Source organism: Fringilla coelebs, assembly GCF_963513975.1.
Source record: "Fringilla coelebs genome assembly, chromosome: 1".
NCBI lineage: Eukaryota > Metazoa > Chordata > Aves > Passeriformes > Fringillidae > Fringilla > Fringilla coelebs.
The window spans coordinates 134785914-134809303 of NC_140028.1; the positions used below are offsets into that span (position 1 = coordinate 134785914).

General features: G+C 39.3%; 1 protein-coding gene across 6 annotated transcripts in view; it reads left to right on the forward strand.

Moving 5' to 3' along the window:
• Positions 1–20344, forward strand: part of MLLT10 (MLLT10 histone lysine methyltransferase DOT1L cofactor) — a 124798-nt gene extending 104454 nt beyond the window's left edge. For 3 of the 6 annotated variants that reach the window (XM_084227207.1, XM_084227210.1, XM_084227209.1), the window contains 9 exons: positions 1915–2032; positions 3362–3434; positions 7931–8085; positions 9936–10124; positions 10524–10612; positions 10738–11096; positions 16013–16115; positions 16862–17074; positions 18720–20344. In XM_084227207.1, the coding sequence (XP_084083333.1) occupies positions 1915–2032; positions 3362–3434; positions 7931–8085; positions 9936–10124; positions 10524–10612; positions 10738–11096; positions 16013–16115; positions 16862–17074; positions 18720–18788 (1368 nt within the window). In that variant the 3' untranslated portion in view covers positions 18789–20344. The other 3 variants (XR_014617050.1, XM_084227208.1, XM_084227211.1) reach the window with 3 other exon arrangements.
• Positions 20345–23390: the final 3046 nt, after the last annotated feature.

A 23390-nucleotide genomic window follows, 5' to 3' on the forward strand; every position in this document is an offset into this window, starting at 1 on the left:
TTTGGTTTTGAGGGGAAAACAGCTGAAGGTTGCTAGGAACAGCAATAGTTAAGTTGAAACTGCCCTATGGGCATTTTTTGAGAGAAAAATAGCAGGAGCTGTGCAGTGTTGCTGCCTTTGTCAGCGTCACAGTACTAATTCGTATTGTATTTTGGAAGCTTTTGTACCTCGGTAGGTGGAAATGCCTGCATTATTTTTAAGACTTAGAAATAATTCAGATTCATTCTACTAAAGCTATGCAATTCTTAGAAAAAACCCCAACAAACAACCAGAAGAAGTAACAGCCAGATTTGAAGTGACGCTGTGGTTCCATGTCTAGCAATCTTGCATGTACCTATAAACTGAAAAGTGAATGAACCCCTGATCATTGTAAGCAATTACTTGTGGCTTTTTCTAACTTTGTGACAGTAGAAGAATGTAAGTATCAGGCACAATTTCTCACCAGTATATAGTAAATAAAGCATCATTGAAAACAGTTGTGTGAATTCATAAAAGTCCATTCATCAAGTTTAATATGTTGGCAGAAAGCCAAAAGTTAATGGTAGTGTGTGATTCTTTCCAGAGACATAGTTTATACTCTGTAATATTTTGCTGTAATAACCAGTATGTTTCCCCTGTCTCTTGTGTGCAGTTATGCATGTCAAAATGTCCCACAAATTGAGTTCCTTACTGTTCACCTTCTTTTTTTTGTTTTTCAAAAAAAGTTTCATTTGTAAAGGTTGTTTGCATTTTATTTTCTTATAAGATTAATTCTAAAACCAGTGATCACACAGGTTTGTGTATCTTTGATTCTACCCTCCACCCCTCCCAATCTTTTCTTTGTTCTGAAATAATTTTTTATCAGGTAGGAAAATGCCTTTAAAATAAGCAGCCGTGCTTTTATTTCTTTGATTACTTGTCTCTGCAACTTAGCATTTGACACAAATCTTTTTTTCTTCGAAAGGGAAAAAGCATAAGCAGCCAAGGAAGAAGGTATTTTTATTGCATTGGATTATGCAAGATTTTGGCCAGCCTCCTTAGCTTCATCTGTTTAAGGGTTCATTTTCGCTTGTTTGGCACAAGTCCCAGCAGAGACCTTCAGAATTGTGGTTAGCAACATGAATGAACACAAACTTTGGGAGCTCTTCAATAAGTAGAGCTGGCCAACTGCCAAAAATACAGTTCCTTATATGGGGTCAGGGCAAAGCTGTGGTTCCCGGAGCCCCCTATTGTATAGAAAACATACTTGTAATGGCTGTTTGCGTTCTTTAAAATAAAAACAAAACAAAACAAAAAAACACCAGGCTTCCAAGTCTATCAAAATAGGAAGTAACAAAATACTGTGCACGTTTTACTAATGACGGAGCCGAGCAAAGGAAATATGGCTCTGTGTAGTTAAACTATAGAGCTGAAAGTTGGACCTTTTGACCTCCACAGCCGGCTTGTGATGTAAGGAACCCAAGCATTTGTGAGACATCTGTTGTCTACCTGCCCTTATTTTGTAAATGGTTTAATAAGATTAAATAATTAGTAGGATAACCACATGGTCACCATGCTACTCAGTCCTAGCATTGAGCGCATACTTCAGGATCGCAAGGAAGTCTCCTCGTCCTGCAAACTGTGGTTGTTTCAAAATGCACTTTAGGTATTTTTAATATTTGCTACAGTACTTTTTTATTAGAAGGGTTTTCTTTAATTAGAAGATCTTGCCAACCACAAATACAACACACTTTAAAACCTGATCTGTTTTCCGAAGTACTGCAATTTTGTTTCTATACTCACAAATGGAAAACATTTTTTCTTTGAAATACATTGTTTTAAAAAGCATTCAAAAGCAAAAATAATTGAAGTGCATTAAGAAGGCTTCTTTAAAATACATGTAGCATTTCTCCCCGTTATAAAATAATAATTCAAGTTTTATTTGGTTTCTTGCAGGCGAACACCCTACCTGGATCTTCTCTCAGTCTGCCTCCATCCCACATGTACGGCAATAGGCTGAATCCAAATTCAGCCATGGCAGCACTTATAGCTCAGTCTGAAAACAGCCAAGCAGGTAAGCTTCCTCTGCCGGTGCAAATGTGCAGCTTGACAGAACTCCTTGTTTTTGAAAAGGTTGTTAAATTGTATTTTTGATTTCTGCTCAACTTTTGGTTATTAAATGTCTGTACAAAGTTGTTCTGTGTTGGAAGTAAATTCTCAGTTCTGTGGAGCAGCACGGGTTTTCTTCCCCCTTTTTTTCCCTGGATGTGTGAAATGTAAATGTTTAAGCAGAGCCATCAGCAGGCAGGAATGCACCACTGTCTCTTGTGACTCCTGTGATTGATGCGCTCAGTTCCCAGCTCTTTGCAGCCAGAGTGACACAGCTCTGGGTTTTGTCGTGAATAGTTGAAACCTTTATTTGCATAATTCATGAAATTGCATTACATACAAGTTGGTGTGAAAGAGATCCCGTTAGAGAACTTGTGCAGCATTTAATAATCTTGTGAATATTTACCGATTGGCATTTGGTACCGTGGGCTCTCCGCTGCGGTTTTAATGAGCCGCTGGCTTTGCTTTGTTTCATTCCCTCCGTAAGGATTTGTTGACATGTCGTAGTAGTCATGCCTGTTTGGGGGAAGGGAATGAGTTTAGCAGTTTACCAAGAATGGATCAGTCATGTCTTTGCCCTCCAAGGGGTCGGAGGTCGCTTGACTCAGAATAGGGGGAGGGCAACCTTGAAGGGGGCAGATAGGGTTATTTTATTGAGAGGCCATAGGGAAAATAACCCTTTTGAGTCCTTCCAAGCAAAACGTTTTCGTATATTTAATGAGGCCTTTTTTGTTTGTTTTACTACCTTTTTAGCAAGGGGCTTTCCTATGCTTTGCTTATAAATAGGAATTAGTGAATTATACGCTTTCATAAAGTTTTCAGTAAATTTGCAGAATAATGCATGCTTGTTAGATGGCAGCAGTAAGTTTAATACGTTCTATATTTTATGAGTTGTTTTGGGATGCAAAGTGTTAAAAAAATACAGAGCATCAGGATTTGCTGTGATAAGCATACAGATTAGCTGTCCACAGCTGTGATTCATTACTTTCACCGTACAAATTAAAAGTGGCTGAGGGGAGGGTACTGCAAATGCAAACCACGCTTCTGTGCTGTAAAACTGAAAGGAATGAAAGAAGTGAACATAATCCATGGCCTGGTACAGCCTCAGAAATGTGTAAGGACAACACCTTACATGCTACAGTTCAGCAATCTTAAACTAGTTACTTATTCACTCTTCAGCAGTAACTACAGATAGAAGTTGAGATTGAAGGTATTTTAAAAATATCTACATCAGATATTAAAACTCTTATCTAAGAAAAGGCGATTTATCAGCTGTGAAATATTTACACTGCAGATCAAGATCTCGGAGATAACGGCCGAAGCCTTGTTGGCAGAGGAGGATCACCCAGAGGAAGTCTCTCACCACGGTAAGTGTTATTTACATTGGAGAGTGCAGGCAGAGGAAATGTTTTAAGATTTGCAAACCTTGCTGTCTTTTTACCAGCAATACCAAAGTGTTTTAAAAGCCCATATATATAAAAATATAAACACCGTGTATAAATACATGTATTTTTGTGTCTATGTATCCTTCTAAAAAAATCCCTAATACATCCAGAGGACTAAAATTGTGCTGAAGTTTACTTTTCTGTCAACTGAAATTAGGTTTACAAATTAAGGTTCATAGCTAAGTTAGTTTACTCCCTTACTTAAGAAATGGAGTCTTGCTTTAGAGGGATTTATCTATCATTTAATCCATATGTACCGCTTATCTCCTCAGATTTGTTACCACAATCCTAGTTTAGTAATTGCAAAAATTCCAGAATCCCACATACTTAACAATGATCACAAGAATAAGAAAAATTAAATATCAGTAAAAATTCCAAGCAAATATTTTCTTCCTTTTCCCTCACAACTTCAGAATTTGTAGCGATTCTCTGTAGATAAATGTATTTTTTTGTTCTACTGCAATTTACATTTGCCAGAAAACTTTGACATAAGAATTCTGCTGAAATTTTATCATGTTATTTTGATTTAAAATATTTGCTGTTAAAATGTCAATATTGTATTTTCGGTAATATTTTCTGTGTATTTTAAGCAAATCTTTGTTTTAGAGAGTTTTATTTTCCATACTGGATCCAATATGAGGTAGATTTTATGGTGCTATTACTGTGTTTTTTTACTTAGGGACTAACCATGAGAAAGATTTATCTGAAAAAAAGATTTATCGTGAAAAAAATTTTAGGATAGCTAAAAAATGCTAGATACACAGAAATAGCACTATAATAATGAATTTTATTGCTATAGCATGTGTTTGTGATGGTAATTTATAACAAATATCTCCAAATTAGCTAATTTAATGTACATGCCTGGTGTTGTTGATCTTGTATTATATTCCTTAATTAATCAAAAGACATCTTGCTGGATGGGATGAGATTATCCATTACAATACTTACGTGTTATTACCTAGTCATGAACTTGTTTTTAAGTTTTCCAGTATGTGTTGCTTCTAAAATAATAAATAGAGAATTTACAAATTAGATGGCATTCTTAGCATAAATATGTATACTTATATTAGCATATAAATTGATATATACAGACAAGGAATTTCAGAGAATTTTGCAAAAGGAAATGTTCAATAATTAGGAAATTACAGAACTTTTGATTTTATATTAAGTAGTTCTCTTATGCATACATGTTGTGGTAATTGCAAGTTTTAATTCCTTCTGTTAATATACAGAGGCCTGATCTTTGCATTGTTTGCATCGGTCATAGCTGTGTTCAGTCTGCCTTCTGGTCAAATACATGGGAATAAATGTGATGCTTCTACAGAGTGTGTATGTTCAGGGTATATACAGTACAGTACTTGCAGCATGGTAAAATACCAACTGGTTTTGATGGGGATGCTAAAGGAGATCTGCATGGTACAAAGGCCACCTCAGTCCACAGTTGAAAAGCTTCCTGCAGTGTACGGAAGCTGTAGCACTTTGCAAAGAGGAGAGAGATTTTGCTTGGCAGGGTTGTTCAAAAACAAGCCAAAAAGGGGGGGTGGGGGGGTGGGGTTGGGGGTGGGGTGAGAGAAAGCAAGGGGGAGAAATTGGTAACTGTAGTAACAGAATAGAAAGATGGAAAATTTTAGTTTAAAATACCTAGAAATGGAAAAAATTTAGAAAACCTACTCATTCAGTTAAGTTCAGTAGTCAGCAAATTTCACCTCTGCTTTGCACAACAAAAAAGATCACAGTACGTCAAGGATTCTAAAATGTGTAGGTAACTCCCCACTTTCCCCACTTCAGTAAATAAGTAACTCTGGTTACTTAAAATATGGTTTATAGTGAATAAAAAGCTAACTTAAAAAAATCTGCTATCTGGAAACTTTGCAACTCCAAATGTTACCTGCTTTATCTATTAAAATTATTTAGCTGCAAGTTCTGACTCTGTTCCCTTTGAAGCTTATGAGATACATAAATAACACAGTTCTCCGAAGGAACCATGTGATTTTCAGCGAGTTGCTTAAAATAAAAACACTTGCAGAACATTTGTTTGCTGTTGATGACGCAGCTGATTGCAGCTCTTCGGAGAAGACATATGTGACTCATGAGCTTGTATGGTCATTTCCAATTCACATTGTTATATCTTTGTACCCCAATATAACCACAGCGTTTGATGTTTAAGCTGTCGTATTTTAACTTTTAATACATATATGAGAAATATAAATATACCTGGTATATGTGAGCTGTTTCCATTTTGCAGAGGAATTGCTGCTTTTCCCAAGGTAGCACTTAAACTTTTTTTACCCCATACTTAACCTTAGATTTAAAAATGTGTTATGTAATACCTGCAGTGAAATCTGTATGTATGCTTGTATCTAAATGCAGTATTGCTTCTAATTAGTGCTCTATAGTATAGGTAGCTGTACCAAACTTAATCAAAAAACAGTTGTGAAAGCAGGCAAGCTGTGAAATAGGGTTCTCATCTCCATGGCAGGATTGAACCAGTCCACACAGCACATTTATAATCCTCTTGGAAACTCTGATCAAATACTATTTGGAATAAGGATTCAACCCTAGCATGCAGGAACCGTATCCTCTCTAAAGGATGAGCATTTGGAAGAGGAGAGATTGAGTAATGTTGCAGTACATAGAAATCTAGATTTTTTTTTTTATCCTTCTCTTGTACGAGCTTCCAGTGAACGATTGCAGAGGTTATACTGTCAGGTACTGCTTTGTTTCTGCCTTTTCAAAATTGATAGGAAGCAGTCCAAAGCCCAACAAGGATTTTGTTGGTTATTCATAATTCTAAATGCACAATCTGTTAGGGCAGCATTATGTGCTGCTCAGGAACATGCAGAAAGAGAGAGAAGTTTCTGGTGGTGTTGTTCAGTGGTTTTATGTATTTGTTTTCTGGGCTTTTTTTGTTTTGTTTTTTTGTTTTTTTAAAGTGGGTTGTTTGTATGAAGTGTAAGTGTAGTACCTCTGTGTAGAATGTTTTGCATAAACTTTCCTTCCTGCTGCTTCAGCACATCGTGTAAACAGTGTGTTTTAAGACTGCTTTTGCTGTCTCTGTGCTGAACTGTTACATGCTGTTGATTTGTCATCTCTTGTCAAAAAACACTACCTTGGTTACCCATTCATCAGGGCTTTTTGTTTTAACAAGTGCTTTCCTTTCTTCCTGTATGCAAAAGAGGAACTATTAATAAATACTTAACAGAGAGCTCTTAAGTCACCTACTTAAAACCTTTTCTCATAAAAATCTTTGCTCTGGTGCCTACAAAATGCTCGACAGTCATTAGGTAGCTAATGTGCTGTGACCACTGCTTATTACGGTAATCATAATTAACACACTGACTTCCTGAGCTCTCTGTGTTGTCCTGTACTGGGACTGTGTGGTCTTGTTGGTAGGTTTGCACTAGGGGTGGAACAGTACAGCTGTGATCCCATGATGGCACCAACTGCTTGCAGTAATAACTAGTATCTGAGAATCTGAGCTCACTGAAATTGAATAAGACCACGCGTCCCCCTTCCCTTCCCAACAACCAACAACAAAACCAAGAACCAGCTTTTAGTGGGCTTTGGTGTTGGTCCTGTAGGAGGAATGGGACCCTGCATACACGAGACCAGAAACCTGAGTCAGAAATACACCGAACATCTGGCTTTGCTCACAAGTTAAACTGTGCCCCATCCAGTGCAAAAGAAGCCTTCTCCTAGGGCCTGAGAGAGGTAGCCAGCTTTCGTTGTGCTGAATATTTAATTTTCTCCTGAATGAGAAAAGACATGTGGCAAGGGGATTATTCTTGGAACTGTGTGTGATCATGAGTAAAAAAGGAGGTATATTAAGTGTTCACAGTACAGGCAGAGGATAACTTCTAATCCTTGTGAAATAATACTTTCATGTAGTCCTTCAAAAATCCAGATTTACATGACTGTTTTTAGAACAAGTTAGTCAGTGGAATTATATATGGTCTTTCTATGGGATAATTTTAACAAATTGGTTTTATTTTTCCCAGTTTTCTCAGGGAAAGGTTTGAAGTTTGATGTGGGTTGGTTTTTTTTTTTTTTTTGTCCCAGAAGTCAGTGCCCTGTGTATCCATATTATAATGGTTTCCTGCTGTAGGGAGTGTGTGTTGTATAATTTAATTCAATGCTGTTTGTCAGTTACTGTCTTTGTTAACCTCTTCTTGCATACAGACTATGTGCTTTCTCAGTATAAATTCTCACACTGTAATAATATGTCTTTCTTTTTTTATTAAAGCCCTGGCAGTGAGAACCACTTGTTCTTAGTGATTTTGATGAATTTAACTTAGTCTTGGAAGCATAAGATATGTAGGTGCTAAGAGCTGATATAAGACAAGAAATTTCAACAGCCTTTTTCTAATACATTCCTTCCATCCTTTTCTTTAAACAATAAATTGCAATATTTTCAACAGATCCCCTGTGAGCAGCTTGCAGATTCGCTATGATCAATCAGGGAATGGTTGTGGGGAAAATTTGCCCCCAGTAGCAGCCAGCATAGAACAGCTTCTCGAGAGGCAGTGGAGTGAAGGACAACAGTTTTTATTAGAGCAAGGCACCCCCAGTGACAGTAAGTACTCACAATCTGTTTATTATGACTTTTGCCAGCTGTTACTCAGAACTGCTATTCTGTGCTTAGCCAAGAATTTTAATAAAATTTATTTTCTGCTGTGAATTGAAATATAGCTGTGGTGTACAGTTCTAGCATAGTTCTTAGTGCATGGCATCAGTAGATTACAAAAGACTTCCCTGTAATTATCTGTCTTTTTATAGATGAGGTAGTTGTGTCATGCAAGAGGAAGTAACTTGCAGGTCCAGTTGCAGAGTTTGGAAAAGAATTCTGAACTCTTAGATCCACTGCTGTAAATACTGTAGTATAGTTCCCCATTTTTCTTTATACTGTGTGATATAAATTGTCATAATAATTTTTTATTGTTACATCTGACTTTTCTACTTCTGTTGCCATTTGAAAAGAAAATATTTACAAATATTAGGCAGGTGTCCTACTGGTTTTTCGTGTCTTTATTGTGTTCTGCCTTTCTTGTGAGTTCCTAAAGCAAGCAAATTATTATTTTCTCAAGTTATGTTTAATAGAGTGGAATATTCCAAGAATGAATATGTTAAAAGCATAAGCGATCAGTAGATCACGTGGGTTTCCATATTCAGTAATGTATCAGTATCAAAGACAATCACTGAATATATAAAAAAATTTATTTTATTCCAGGTTATGGTTTGTGTATATTTTATTGAATGCATTGTTCTTCTCATTGGTAGTGTAAAGAGGTATCTAGTTAGTATTTTTATGAATGGTATCCTGACAAAAATGCTAATTGTGAGGAAATTCATGCAGGGATAATCCTTTAAACATGATAGCTGGAGGACAGGTTTAGCTAAGTCTTATTGCATCTCATTTGAGCTCACTGAGGGTTCCTTTGTATGTTCTTGAAGAGGAGGGATAAAAGCTAAATCCTTGGGAAATGACCAGATGTGCCTATACCAGTAGACTTATGTCTGTAGTAGCTCCAGAGGTCATGTTAAACAAATACAATTTAGAATTAAAAAAAAAAAAACAACCACAAAAAAAAAAAAAAAAAAAAGGAAAGAAAAAAAAAGGAGCCCATCAGTGTGGCTTCACAGTCACACTCTAGTACTGGTTGGGAACTCCGAGTTCTGAAACCAGGTGGGAGTTTGAGAAAAAGCAGGTCAGTGGAGAAGGTGATGCCCTCGTTAGGGGAACGCGGGGGGTAAGTGTGGTGCTCACAGAGTGCTCCCTGCTGGGGGATTCCGAGATCGCCACTCGCAGCTCCCGCCAAGGTGCGCCGGGACAACTTCATGTCGGAGCACTTCTGGTTTTTTTCATTGTTCCTATACATTCATGATTCACTGGGCAAATCATTAAATCAGAAAAACTCCCTTTTCATAAACTTGGTTGTTTTTATATAAATGTTGTTGGTTGCCTGTGCTGTTAGTTGAATATGAGCATATTCTTGTCAAACTTCTCTGTTTTATAAGGTTTGCAATTCCTAATACTGCAGCTGAACTGGATTTATCCCAACTATGCAGTTAACCCGTGCTACTAAAATACTGCTACTTTCATATTCTGATTTGGGGCTAAGTTATCACATACTGCTGTTTGCTTAAAATGTGTGCTGGCCCTAATGATGCTACCCTATCAGTATTGAAGCCAGGGTGTAGAGGTATTCCAAAATTACTACCACAAAACACTGTGAACTTTTTTCTGCAATTTAAATTACTCAAAATTAATCTTCAATCTTTCCACTAAAATTCAGACATCTGTAATAATTTTATATTTTCACATATATGCTGGTCTTAATCCAATGCAGAATTTAAAACTGAATGAAGGTGTTATTTGTTCATTGAATGTGGCTGTGGAATAGAATGTGGGCATTTTTGTCTTAGTTTTAGGAATGCTTAAATCATTACACCAACTTCAAGTTGAAAATAGGCGGTTGGAAGAACAGATAAAGAATCTGACTGCCAAGAAGGAGCGACTGCAGCTTCTCAATGCACAGCTTTCGGTGCCCTTTCCAACAATAACTTCAAACCCCAGCCCTTCTCATCAAGTACATGCCTTTCCAGTACAAGCACGTAAGTAGAGGGGATTATTAAAGTGTCAGAGTAATTTGAACATGTATTTATATGAAATATCTATTGCATCCACGCATGCTGTTGATGGGAGATGAATATAAATGTAGGATGAATATAGACCAAGTATTTACTGATGTGTTAAATGTTTAAACATCAATTGGTTTATTTTTCTGAACTATTACTACTTGTTTCTCTTTTACTTCAGTTTGGAGCACATCTGTTTGACTCTATTGATTCACCAATTACTTAGTTAATATTTTACTATTCAGCAATGATTTTAAAGTTGACCTTACATTTTCTTTGTTTAACTTTATCATAATTTTGAAATAATTATTCTGAATCTTTTTTACATGTTCCAGAAATTTAACCGCTGTGTGTTTTTTGAAATAATTACTTTAGCACCTAGCACTGATTCCTTGAACAGCAGTAAAAGCCCTCATCTGGGAAACAGTTTTTTACCGGACAATTCTCTTCCTGTATTAAATCAGGTAATTTTAATTTCATTTTTCTAAACCTAAACTTGTTACAAGTTAACTCATCCCAGTCCTTGCATTGTGGTGTTAGGTGAAATTTTATGCAGCTGAGGGGGCTTTGTTGTTTGTTTTGACACCAGGAGATAACCTCCAGCGGACAAAGCACCAGCAGTTCATCAGCGCTTTCCACTCCACCACCTGCTGGGCAGAGTCCGGCCCAGCAAGGCTCGGGAGTCCCCGGAGTTCAGCAGGTCAATGGTGTGACAGTGGGGGCACTGGCTAGTGGTATGCAGACTGTAACCTCCACCATTCCTGCAGTGCCGGCTGTGGGTGGAATAATTGGAGCACTGCCAGCCAGCCAGCTGGCAATCAATGGAATTGTAGGGGCTTTAAATGGGGTAATTCAGACCCCAGCAACAATATCACAGAACCCTTCTCTCACTCATGCAACCGTGCCACCCAATGCAACACATCCTCTGCCAACCACGCTAAATAACAGGTAAGAATTTGTTGATTTTGTTTTTCCTCATAGTGCCTGCTGTTCTTCGGGTTAGCTGGGTTTTTTGTCTTACTTCAATGATACTGTTTATTCATTCACCTATAATTGTCAAAGTAACTTCTGCTGACCTGTGAATGAAAGTGAGGAGACATTTAGTGGAAGCACAAATAGTCAAGTTAAAGAAGTTTTCTCTAGAGCTTTTGGGAATCCTAGTGAATTCCTCCTGTTTTTTAATCAAGTCACATTCCCAAACAAATGTAATTATGTAAATGTGCTTCAGCTCCTTTTTTTTAGTTCAGAAAACAATATTCTTTGTCCTGCCAGTTTTTCTTCCAGGATTAAAGGAGCACTGGAAAAACTACCATTTGTTGCAGTAAGAAGGGGGGAGGGGGAGAAGGGTATATGGTCATGTAATTCAAGATGTAATAGGCATAACTAACCAGAGTTGTAATACAGTTGCATGGTTTTCAGTTGCCTGCATTGACTCCAAACCCAACAAAATTAGCTTTTCAAGCAGTGTTCTTATGGATTTCTAAATGCATAAAAAGATTCATTTGTGAGTATTCCTAGTGGCCTTTCACCAAAGCCAGGTACTGCCAGTAGCATAAACTGCTGCTGCTTGAGCTGCAAGCCAAATGGGTTACAAAAGGAGACAGCTGCTTTCCAGGAGGAGGAATGGACTTCTTGGTCTGGAAGTATTTTTAGATAGAGCAGAGACTGAGCCAACTCTTGCTGCTCCCCTTCCCCACACCCCTTGTCCTGTCTTCCCCTTAGGAAGGAGAACTACAGTTCTGTGTAGAAAGAAGTGCCTGTAAATAGGGAGCAGATTACTTGTCTTTAAGTCGAGTTTATTTTTGGAGATTATGGTGGATTATCCATCAAAAAAAGACATATGAGATTGTAATGATGCAAGGGATCCCTAATTTCCAGTTTCTTCACTTCCTGTTGGTTTGGCAGCTCCTGAATATTTGTGTACTGTATCATTGTGTGATATTGCTTCAGTAGGCTCATAAAATCTGATACTTCGAAGTGTATCCTGTTGTTTGGACGTGTCCTTAGGTTTTTCCTGAGGAGCCTGTATTTTTCATAGTTCATATCCTTTGTGAACATGAGGTTTCATAGGATAAACAAGACATTCTGTTCATGAAAAGTTTTTGTCTTTCTTGAGCATCAGAGGTTTGTGAAAACCACAAAAATTTTGCATTCTCTCCCCAAAAGTGTGAGAAAGAGTGAGAAATACTAGAGAAGATCAATCATATTAACCAGTTTCATGCTGCTTTCCACTTTCAGGTACTGGCAGAATATATCAATTCTGATAAATACCAGTCATGCCACTGTTTTCTCAAATGATTTTGTTTATACACAGATGATTTCTTTCTCTTTGTATTCCAGAAGTTCTTTTGTTTCTTTTTTAATATCCATTTTAAGTGCTGAAACTCTTCATTGTGTAGCCCAGTAGCAGAATGTTCCAATTCATGCAAAATCCTGCAGCCAGGATCCTGTTTTTAAGCCTTCATTCTAACCATTAGCAGAATCTGGAATAGTCCCAATGACTCCCTATTTTCGGCTACAGCAAGCTTATGCTGTACAAGTCTGTCAGCACTTCCACTTCTCTGCTTCTATTATGGCATGTCGTCTTTCTGCACTGCTCCCTCAATAATACTAATTTAAAATTAATGTTTATATTAAATTTAAAAGTGCACTTTTCACACAATTCTTTGCTTTTTTTGGGCGTATCCACATTATTTCCCAGGCTCTCTTCCTTTTGAGGTGTTTCACAACCTCATTTTCTGTGACTTTTCAGTATTTCTGGTTGTATGTTTAGAAGGGAAAAATTCAGTAATGCTTGTGCTAATATGATTCTGGTAATGACATGTGCATTCCTCATTCCTCTTTGTCCCATTAGAAATGCTTTAGTGAAATATATGAAAAAATATATGGGAATTAAATTTTGTTGTGGGAACTAAGTTGCAAAAAGAGGCTCTGGGATGATTTTGAAGGAAGGAAAAAAAGATATGTAGACGAAAAAACAAAAAAATTTTTTCCACTGGTTGAAATTTTTGGTTTTGGAACTCTGTGGGACACTTGCCAGGGTAAGAGTTTGGTGCTACTTCAGTGACAACTGGTTGACTATTTCTTTAATGTTAAATTTCCCAGGGAACCCCTCCTCTTTGAATTGCCCTGGTGGGAAGGTTGAATGGTACCAAGAACAGGCAGGCTCAAAGGTTTGGTGCCATGGTGGTGTGAGCTCTCTGACCCTGGTTAGATTGTGTGCTGGGGTCAAGGTTGGAGGTGGTTTAAATCAGTATTGGCAACATGTTGGAAAGCTGCATGAGAATTCAGCCCTGCTTTCTAACTTCAGGGTATTGCTCTGTAATTTTAAAAGACTTGCCAGATGTTCCTGGAAGTTGCTTGTTAGAGTAACTTTGCAAACTTCAGAATATCTTCCAACAGTTTAATCTGAAAGATAGGCAAAGTGTTCACCAATACATGAAGACTTCTGTATGCATATTGTCCTTATATGAACTCTCTAACTGTGGCACAGAAGGAGGTGAGAAAACACTGATTTGCACACTGTTGTTGGAGAGAGGTTCAGGTTGTAGGTAAAAGAACCCACATTCATTTGACAGAGAAAAATACTTGATCCTTTTCTGGGAAAAAAGATGGCTTAGTACAGATTGCCAGCAAGTGGGAGATTAAGTGATTTGAGGAAAGAGATAGGATTGTTTCTTTACATTCTCGCAGCCAGAGAAGAGTGTAGGATGGAGAGTTTCAGACTGATCATGTACCTTTTAATGAGAAGCTAGAAGGGATTAAATTTACATTCCAGGCTGATCTGGTTTAAAGAAAGCTCTGTGGTGAAATTTAGTGAACTGTCTCTTCTGGGAAGCTTGGGAGCCGCAGCATTTTGTCCTCTGCAGTTCGCTTTTGTTTCTAGACACTGAGATCTCAGCTGCTGACTGAGGGTATTTTCTTTCAAGTGCCAATGCAGAGCAAGAGAGGCAGGCAGAGCGATTAAAGAGAAGGGAGAACAACAGCAGAAAAAAGAAGTGCAAAGGTAAAACATGATCTGGGAAAAAGAAAGAATGGGATAAAAGAATGAACAAAAACAGCGGAGAAGATTCATTCCAGTATAGAAGAATACAGAAAAAGTGAGGTAAAAAGAGAAGAAGGAAATAATGGTAATATTAGTCAGAATACTGTGGGAAATAGTGTGAAAGGCTTTACCTAAGTCCGGGTAGAAGCATTCTCAGCCTTTCCCTCACCCACCAAACAGGTTATCTTGTCACAGGAGATCAGGTCAGGCAGGCAGGACCAGCCTTTCACACACCTGTGCTGGCTGGGCCTGATGCCCTGGCTGTCCTGTACGTGCCGTGTGGCGGCACTCGAGAGGATCTGCTCCGTGACCTTCCCTGGCACCCAGGTCAGACTGACAAGGTCTGATGCACAGATCCTCCTTCCAGCCCTTCTTCAAGACAGGCATTTGCTATCTTGTAGTCAGCTGCGATCTCGAGATCTGTCAGCCAGGGCTGCTGGAAAATGGTTCAAAGTGTCCCTGTATGCACTTCCATCAGCTCCCTCAGTAGCCTTGGGTGGATTCCCACCAACTCCATAAACTTCCAATTGACACAGGCTTCCCTTTCCCCATAGGAAATTGTAAGTGCAGCCCACCAGGTGTGTCCTGTAGTGCTGAGACCATGCAACAAAGTATGAGACTTAAGTTTTTAAGTGGCTTGCCCTGTCCCAGTACGAGATAATGGTGGTGCTTTAGGTATTTGCATATTGGCTAGTTAAGACAAAGTCAAATTACTGCAGAGTTGGGCTACAGTTTGCTGGCTGCTGTAAAAATGCAAGATAAATATTATGATTGTAGCCTAATTTGTGACTGATTTAGGTGAATAATTCTTACTACCAATCCCAACAAGCAATCCTGTCATCTTATGCCCACCTTCTTTCTAGAACTTCTGCATCACACAGTGACCTCATCTACATTAATAGAGAATCTGTCAGTGTGTTCTGTATTGGTTAAAGTTTCAGCTCAGTTGCCACAGGTTGCATCCCATTGTTCAAGACCCAGTATGAGGGGAGGGGACAGAAGTTGTACAGCTGAAAGGGAAATACTTAATTTTTCAACAGCAGGATAAACCTATCATGAAATAGCACCTTAAAATTTTAATGGGTGTTTAAAACTAGTAAAAGCTAAGACACTACTGAAAGAGTAAATCCAGCTGTCTTCCTGGTCTGCTATTCCCAACACACCCTTGTTCACACTGTTGGTGTTGCAGTAAACTCGTATAGTTGAAGAAACCCTTTATTTACATCCTAGTTGTCAGCTGGATCTATTTCTGCCCAGTTTCCTGAATATTGCAGACAGTTTTATGTAGGTATGAAAACAGAGACTGGGAGTGAAGTAGTTGGCAAAAGCAGAGCCACCTTCATTCCATGGCAGCATTCCTTGGCCCCTTGCAAGGCTGAAGGTGTTTGCTGAATTGCAGACAAGGTGTGGGCAATATGAGTGGTTTGAATGACACAAAAGATGGGCATTAGAAGTAAACTAGTGTAAAGTAAATGCTTGGTAACTAGGTGTTAAAGTTTGGTAAGAGCTGTCTTGTAATATAAAATCTGGCCTTTCGGTATAAAGTATTTGAAAAGTACTTTAGAATTGGTAATTATTATCTGAGTTTCAAATAATGTGCATGGAGTAGACATGTTACAGGCAAGATGTTGCTGTTGCTCAGCATAAATAAGACTTGGGGATGGTGTCAGAAATTGCAGCTGGACAATATTTGCAGTATGAAATCAAAAGCTAAATAGGGAGTGTCCGTTTGTATACATCTTTTCTTTAATGGAAAGCTGAAGAAAGAAGTTCCCATACTTCCATATAAACCACACTATTACCCTGTCAAACCCTACAGTGCCTCGGGACTAGGATTGCTTTCTGACCAACAGAGACAACTATTACTTCATCAACAGCACCAGCAATTTCAGCAGTTACTAAGTACCCAGCAACTCACATCAGTAAGTTTTTCAGTTAATTATGATTTATTCCTCTATTGTATTCTAAGGCATGGATAAACTCCTCAGCTTAATATAAATAGTAGTAATGCATTTAACTTGATATTAAAGGCTTTGATAGTATTTTAGTCTTTCAGTTGCTTCAGCCTTTTTGGATGATAGTCATCTAAAATGTTAGGATATTATTGGGCTGTGTGTATGGCTAGAATAATAATTCCCTAGTGCCTTGAGTTCCATTTTGTCCTGTGCGGACATGGAGGCTTGTCTCTCTCAGCATCAGCTGTGGGCAGCAGAGTTTGGGAGCATGTGTGGATTCTAACAGTATTGTGACCTGTCTTTGATTCCACTAGAACACTAGCCAAAGGAATTTTGGTATCATCTCGTGACCTGTCTTTGCTCTGCTTCCACTATTCATATAGGGCATTAGGTCACTGGTTTAACTATTTGTATTGTTAATTGTATAGTTTTAGTACCGTTTTCTCGGGTATGTTTGTTTTGACAGAGGCCTGATGAAGCCAGCAGACTTAGCTGAATTTCTACTGAGCTACTGATTTCAGGAAGTCTGACAGGAACTTTCTTTCCCACAGTCTAAGGGAACTTCATTAGTGTAACCTAAATTAGCTGGGATTAGTTTAAGGGTTGCTCTGACTGAAGATGTGGCTAAGCAGGAACCCAGGGAGGAGCTATTTTTCAGCAACTAATTATTGATTTTTTTTTTCTTCCTCCTCCCTCTCCCCATATTACCCAAGGAACAGCATCAGGCCCTTTTGTATCAATTAGTACAGCAGCAACATCACCATCACCAACACCATCAGTCTGAAGTACAGCAATTGCAGATTACTGGAGGAGCACAGATACCCATAAACAACTTACTTTCAGGCACACAGGCCTCACCACTTAATGCAGCTGGTACCAACCCATTCCTTTCAATTCATGGAGACAATGCAGCTCAGAAGGTGACAGTAAGTATACTTCTCACCTCACTTTCCATGCAGTACCTCCAGGAGGTAACTAAAAGATAAGAAGCAGGTTATGTGCCTGTATTCACAGATCAAAGATGGCAGATTTTTTGACTTTGTTTTTCTTGAGCCTTGGACTGCACTTAAATGAAGCTCAGAAATGTGTGAACATGTAGTCACACCAAACACGTCTGCTGCACCCTGTTGCTTCTCTGGATCAGGACACCAATCCAGTGAGCCTTGCCTTCCTCTTGTAATTACAACTGCAGCCCTAGTCGTCCTCACCCTACTTCTTCCCCAGTATTGTGTCCACTGTTTTGTGGATCATTCTTTTTACCACCTTACTGGTCAGTTTGTCTTGGCCAGGCCTCAGGCCTGTGGGGATTATTAGCTGATGACTTGAGAGGTGAGGAGCCCATTGCTGGGAAGGTGGAATCTGTGTTAAGAGAATGTGCTGTGTGCATCTTGGTGCTGGCCTGGGAAAATGAGGCTGTGCATTGGGAGGCTGAGAGGCTCTTCTGCTTCATCCAATAAAACCTTTCCTGGACAGATAAAGAAACAAGATGCATTTTTCTGGCAAAGATGTTCCATTATTTTCAGTACTTGCCCATAATCTTCATTCCCAAGACAAGAATTCTTTATTCAAGAATTCAGAGAATAGGCTTCATTCTTTAAGGGTCCTACATTAAAGGATAAAGGAAGGAGCATATGAAACTTGGAAAAACAAAGGATGAATAGAAACAGGAAGACATAAAGTTTCAGCATTGCTTGGAGAAGACAGCAAGTGGTAGTGGTAGAGAAGAAAGAGCAGCTTGTCTGCAAGAGCAGGTGGGGAGAGATTAGGCTAAATATGAGTTCCCTCTCTGCTCCCTACTCTCAAATCCTCTGGCTACTTTAGGAGCACTGAGGTGGAGGATTTGGGCTGGGCTTCTGTGTAGCTCAGGCTACTTCCAGGTAGTACACACTTCTAGACATAAACCACGTAAATGATGAATTTTCAAGATGATTTTTCCTGGAAACAGCTTCCATCCATTTTGTTCAGCTTTGGGGTTTGGGCAGTTGTGATGTCAGAGCTGTGAACAGTCACTGTGTCAGCAAACGTGCTGGCACAGGGCTTGCCTCCAGGCCTTGCCTCCATTCAGAAGTGTTCACAGTTTGTTGTCATATGTTTAAAACTGATCTCCCCTCATTTTCCAGAAATTAGTAGTGAATGGAATTGAGACCCCTATATTTGGTGTACATCCAAGCAAAATACTCTATGTGATGTTATTTTGATTTTTTAAAAGGCCATTACTAGGTCTGTGCAGTGCAGTGTATTTTTACAAATATGTCATTACATTTTTTATGTTAATAGTTAGCTGTAAATAATTTCAAGAAATCTCAGAACATCTTCTGAACAAAAGCCCTTACCAAAAATTTCTTTTGAAACTGATTTTATATTTTTTAAGGCCAGAATTGAGACAAGTTGCATAGATTGAACTGTTTTTAACAAATTCTCTATTTGCCAGAGTTCAACTGTTTTAATCTCATTTGCAGTTGAAACAGGTTTTCAGAAATTTCTGAATGCTCAGTGAATGAGATTTTTGCTCAGTCCTGTTCAATATTGCAGGAAATGTCATTGTGTATGTTATAATCTGATTTTTAGAAGTATTTTCTCTTACACAGAGGCTCAATGATAAAACTGGACCAGTTGCGTCAGAGAAGAGTTGACATTTGAATGACACCTGAGCCCTGCACGTCCTGCTGTTCTAGCACTTCATGTGGCTGCAAACCCTGGGTTCCCTTTCTGCAGATTGAAAAAGAGCAACAAGGAACTCTTCCTGCACAGCAAGGGGTTAATAATTTTCATAAGGATATTTTTGGTAGGCTTTCATTTGCTTTCTTGTTGCACTAAAATGGATATACTTTTTAATGTCTCAGACTGTGAAGTAGATAAAACTCTGCAAATCATAATTATTTTGTCAATATGATGGTACTAAGTACAAATTCAACAATGGAAGAACATACACTTTACTCTTCAGTCCTGATCTCACAGATTTAAAGGCTATAAACTGTTTGAGTGATGCATTGCTTTGGTTTCAGAGCAGTAGTTTTAACAGTCCAACCCCATCCCATCTGAACTGCTGCTGCAGTTAGAATAGATCCTTTTAGACTGAGCTTGTAATGGCAGCTGGGACTTGCTGTTCAGAGTTTCTTTTTTTACACACCTGTTTTGGAAACTGACTCATAAGGGAATTGACTTCTGAACTTTTTATTCCTTTAAATTCCTATTGTTGTACAGTCAGAGTTTTTCTTGAATAAGAATTATGGTATGGAATCCAAAGTTTATTAATTTTGGTGTAGGTTTTAGAGTTTTGAGGTTTTTAAAGGAACCAGTTTGGTTCCAGTGACAAAGTTTTCTTACCAGATGAGAAGGCCACACTGGAAGAAGTTTGTGTAGTGTTGGCCTAAACCAAGTGCCTGTTGCTACCTCCATTTTGTTGAAATGGCTGCAAACAGCTGATCATGCACTAGACGTGTCCTTGTTAGCAGCGGGAATACTCTGTCTTGCACCAGCAGCCTTGTTCTGCCTTTCCTAGAGGTGTTTATACCACTGTAGAGAGCTCAGGCAGATTGTTACCTGGGTCGCTTTTCACTAATAAATTACCAAAAAAGTGAGTTACCATTTCCCACTAAAATTTCCCAGTGGGTGAAACGGGTGAACTTGTGTTACAACACTTTGGGCAGTTGCTGATCTTGTGGTGAGTCTATGCAGGGTGGTGAAGGACAGTTTAAATGGGGGTAATGACCACTAATCAAGAGTGAGGTGGGAATTATTAGCAGAAAAGACCCAGCTGTAATTAGACCTCCACTGTGTACTTATTTGGAAGAACATGTTAATTCTGCAATATGTTTCTTAGTTAAACATTGCACAGTTCTTACCTCATTTCTGTAAATAAAGTTTTGTGAATCTGTTTTGTATTGTGAAGAATTCATAAGAAAACATTGATATTTTGATTTGTAATATTTCTAATTAGTAGATTTAATTGAAAAAGTAAAAAATAATTTATTTTTATATGTTCTGGGGAATTTTTTAAAAATGTCACAAATCACTTTTGTAGATAATTTACAAAAGTAAACCAGTGGTTTATTTTACTTACTCGCCCCACTGGTGGATATTCTGTAACAATTTGTACAAAAGGTAAGATGGAAATGTGCTGTTATTTTGACTAGATGTAAAATTCCAAGTGTATGAAAAGATATGTACAAAGCTTTTGTTAATAAACTTTAATGATGTTTATCATTGTATATGACTTGTGAACGTGAGTCTTGTAGAAGAAAGGAATGTTTCTGTTAACAGGACATGAGAGGAAGGGTTTGATTTGCACAAGGCTACTAAATTTTATCACAAAAAGTTTCAAAAAGTGTTCATGTTCATTTTTCCTTTCAAGTCACAGTGCCATAGCTGAAAAACCGTCTAGGGGTTCTTCTGCTTACTGGACAGGTATTTCTGCCTGTTGCAGCTCTGGGGCTGATGTCAGATTTTGCTTTCACCCTTCCAAGAGCAATGACTGGACTCACAGGAGCGGTGGCCGCTGTCCCACGGCTCCCATTTGTTCTCAGTGGGGAGGGGACGGTTCCTTACCTGCACTGTGCCTGGCTGAGGGGAGGAGGCCGAGGTTGTTGCTGTAACCTTTCAACTGTACTTTCTGTAAAACCAGCACAGCGCTGTTTTCCATGAATTTTGTTCACTGTCCATGGGAAGGTTGGTAAATAACTAAACTCCTGGTTTTTTATTTCCCAAGAAGCAAAGAGAACATGACCATTCCTGTACAATCACTGGAAGATAAAATGTGAGGGGTTGTGCTCGTCATGGGGTGACAGACAAGAGCTGCATTGTGACTTCCTCAGTTTTTAGCCCCTCTCTAGTCCGAGGCAGCCTGAGGCTCAGGGCAGCTTCTGGGACAAGCAGGAGGAAGATGGTGTTGCTGCTGCCTGTGCCATTTGAATGTTGTCCCATCTGCTCAAAGCCCCTGTATTGAATAGGTTTATTTTCCAATGAGGACAACTGGAACCCTGAAAGAAGACTGGTAAATGAACAGGCTCAGAAATAACAGTAGGGAAACGTGAAACAGCACCTGGCACAACAAAGGGGCAGCACTTGCTCCCACCTTCCCCAGGACTAGAAAAACCTCCTGACATTTTGGGGGTAGTTGATGAATGTTTATGCATTAAGGTGAAGAGGTTCAGGAGACTTCAGCATTTCTACTGATTAAGTCTGTACTAGTGCCAGAGCTCAGGAGCTGCCAGTGTTCTGGCCCTGTTGAGCTCTGGCTGAGCTGAGCTGTTCTGGCTGGTTGAGCTCTGTTGGTCAGTGCTGAGAGGGGAGCTTATAGAGCATGGAAGGCCAGGCCCCAAAGTTAGACTCGGTACTACCAGACCTGGAGGGGAGGGGCTCCTGGCACAAGGCCTCTAGGGAATCCTGAGTGCTACTTCTCCTGGAGCCATGGACTGCTGATTTACTCATGGACCTAAACCAAAGCCAAAAACCCTTAGGCAATATAAGTCACCTTGCTCCAATTGGAGCATACCATAGGAATCAGTAAAATTGCTGTCTTGCCTTTCCTTGTGTATTTCTGCTATTGAGGGGATGGCATGAACTCTGGTACCTGTTTCCTGCCAAGAGAAGTGTGAAAAACTTGTGATATTTTCAAAAGAGATTGGTGCCAGAAACCCAGAATAGCAATGGGTGGTTTACAGTACCACAGTCCTGGTGTGCCAACAGCAACAGCAAGGAAATAATGAAAAGGACAGTTCTGACATCCAAACAAAAAATTCAATTCACCAGCCCTTCAAAGAAAGAGACCACATCAAAGCCAAGTTCACATGAGGGCCAGATGCAGTCAAAACCAACCTTGTTTCAATGACTTCTCAGGTCCTGACATGAAAGATGATGGTCTGTGGCTGATTTGGCAGCAGTTCAGTAAAGCCCACAGTGCCGCCCCTGTGGAATGCCTTGGATGACAAAGCAGCCCAGGCCCCTCCACAGGTCCCGGGCAGCCAAGCTGCTGAGCTCTCCACGTGTGCTGGGAACTGCCCTGGGCTCAGTGTCACGAAAGCAAGCACACACTAAAGGTGCTGCATTCAGAAGATTTCTTTACCAAAACCTCACTTTACTCACAACAATGACAATAAACATTATGGCTTACAGAAGGCAACTAATTCTGGACAGCCTACATCTCAAATCCTTCTTTTATCAATTTTATCCATTCAAGCTGTGTTAGCGGGAGAAATTTATTCAGCAGTAGCACTGCTGTGACATTTAAACTGACCAGTTTTCTTGATGCCTGTTTTTCATAAGCTGCACTAAAATCTTACTGTTGAGTCTGCCTAAAGGAGAACTCTTCACCATTTCTGTTGTTTTCAGACCCCATCATCTCACAAAGAGGTCACATTGCAAAATCTTTCCTGAAACTTTTTTTTTTAAATTAGTTCAAACACTGAGAACTACAAAGTTGAGAGTAATATAGTCCAAACATCTACATCTACAAAAGGACACTACAGAAGAGCATCTGCTGGTCTTTCCTCTAGAACTAAAGAGCCTAAATGAGAGCACCTCCCAGCATCTCAGTCATATTTTACTTGTGTATGGATGTCAGGATCCTCTAGCTTGGCATTGGACTTTATCCTCAGCATGGTAAGGGAATATTGCCATCCCTGTCTCATCTGTTCCAAACAACTCCTTTCCATGGTGTTCTGCCCATGCCATCAGCAGAGGTGAGCAATGACATTGAAAGTGGGCTCAGACTGGACACATTTAGGTGGAAGTCAGAGTGTAGAACCTACAGCACAGACTGTTACTAGGACTGAAAGTTATGGTGCAACAGCACTGCTGAGTTACAGCTCAAAACTGCTCAGGAAAGAAAATTTGCTAGCAGGCAAGTATTTACTTAAAGGAAATCTGCTAAATTCTGTGCTAGAACAAAAGCTGGAAGAAGTTGGTTAAATCCCAAGTCTTGAGTGACCTTGGTTTTCATGTAAAGTTTTAAAAAACAAGCTCTGGTGGTGGGTAACAGACCCATGAGAAAACAAAGCATGACTAAAGTCTTCCACTTCTCTGATGAGCATCATGTCTGACCTCAGTCACCATAGACTAAAGGCACTGATAAACGGGCTGTGTCATCATCCACAAAACACCTGGCAACCCAGAGAGGACTCTGAGAGGCTCAGAAGGTGTTGGACTCTTACCCAGGCCTCCTTCCTCCCTACTGCCAAGCACTAGAGCTAAAGCTAGGGGTGGGCCAACTCCCTTGGCCCCTGAACTGAACATGAACATTCA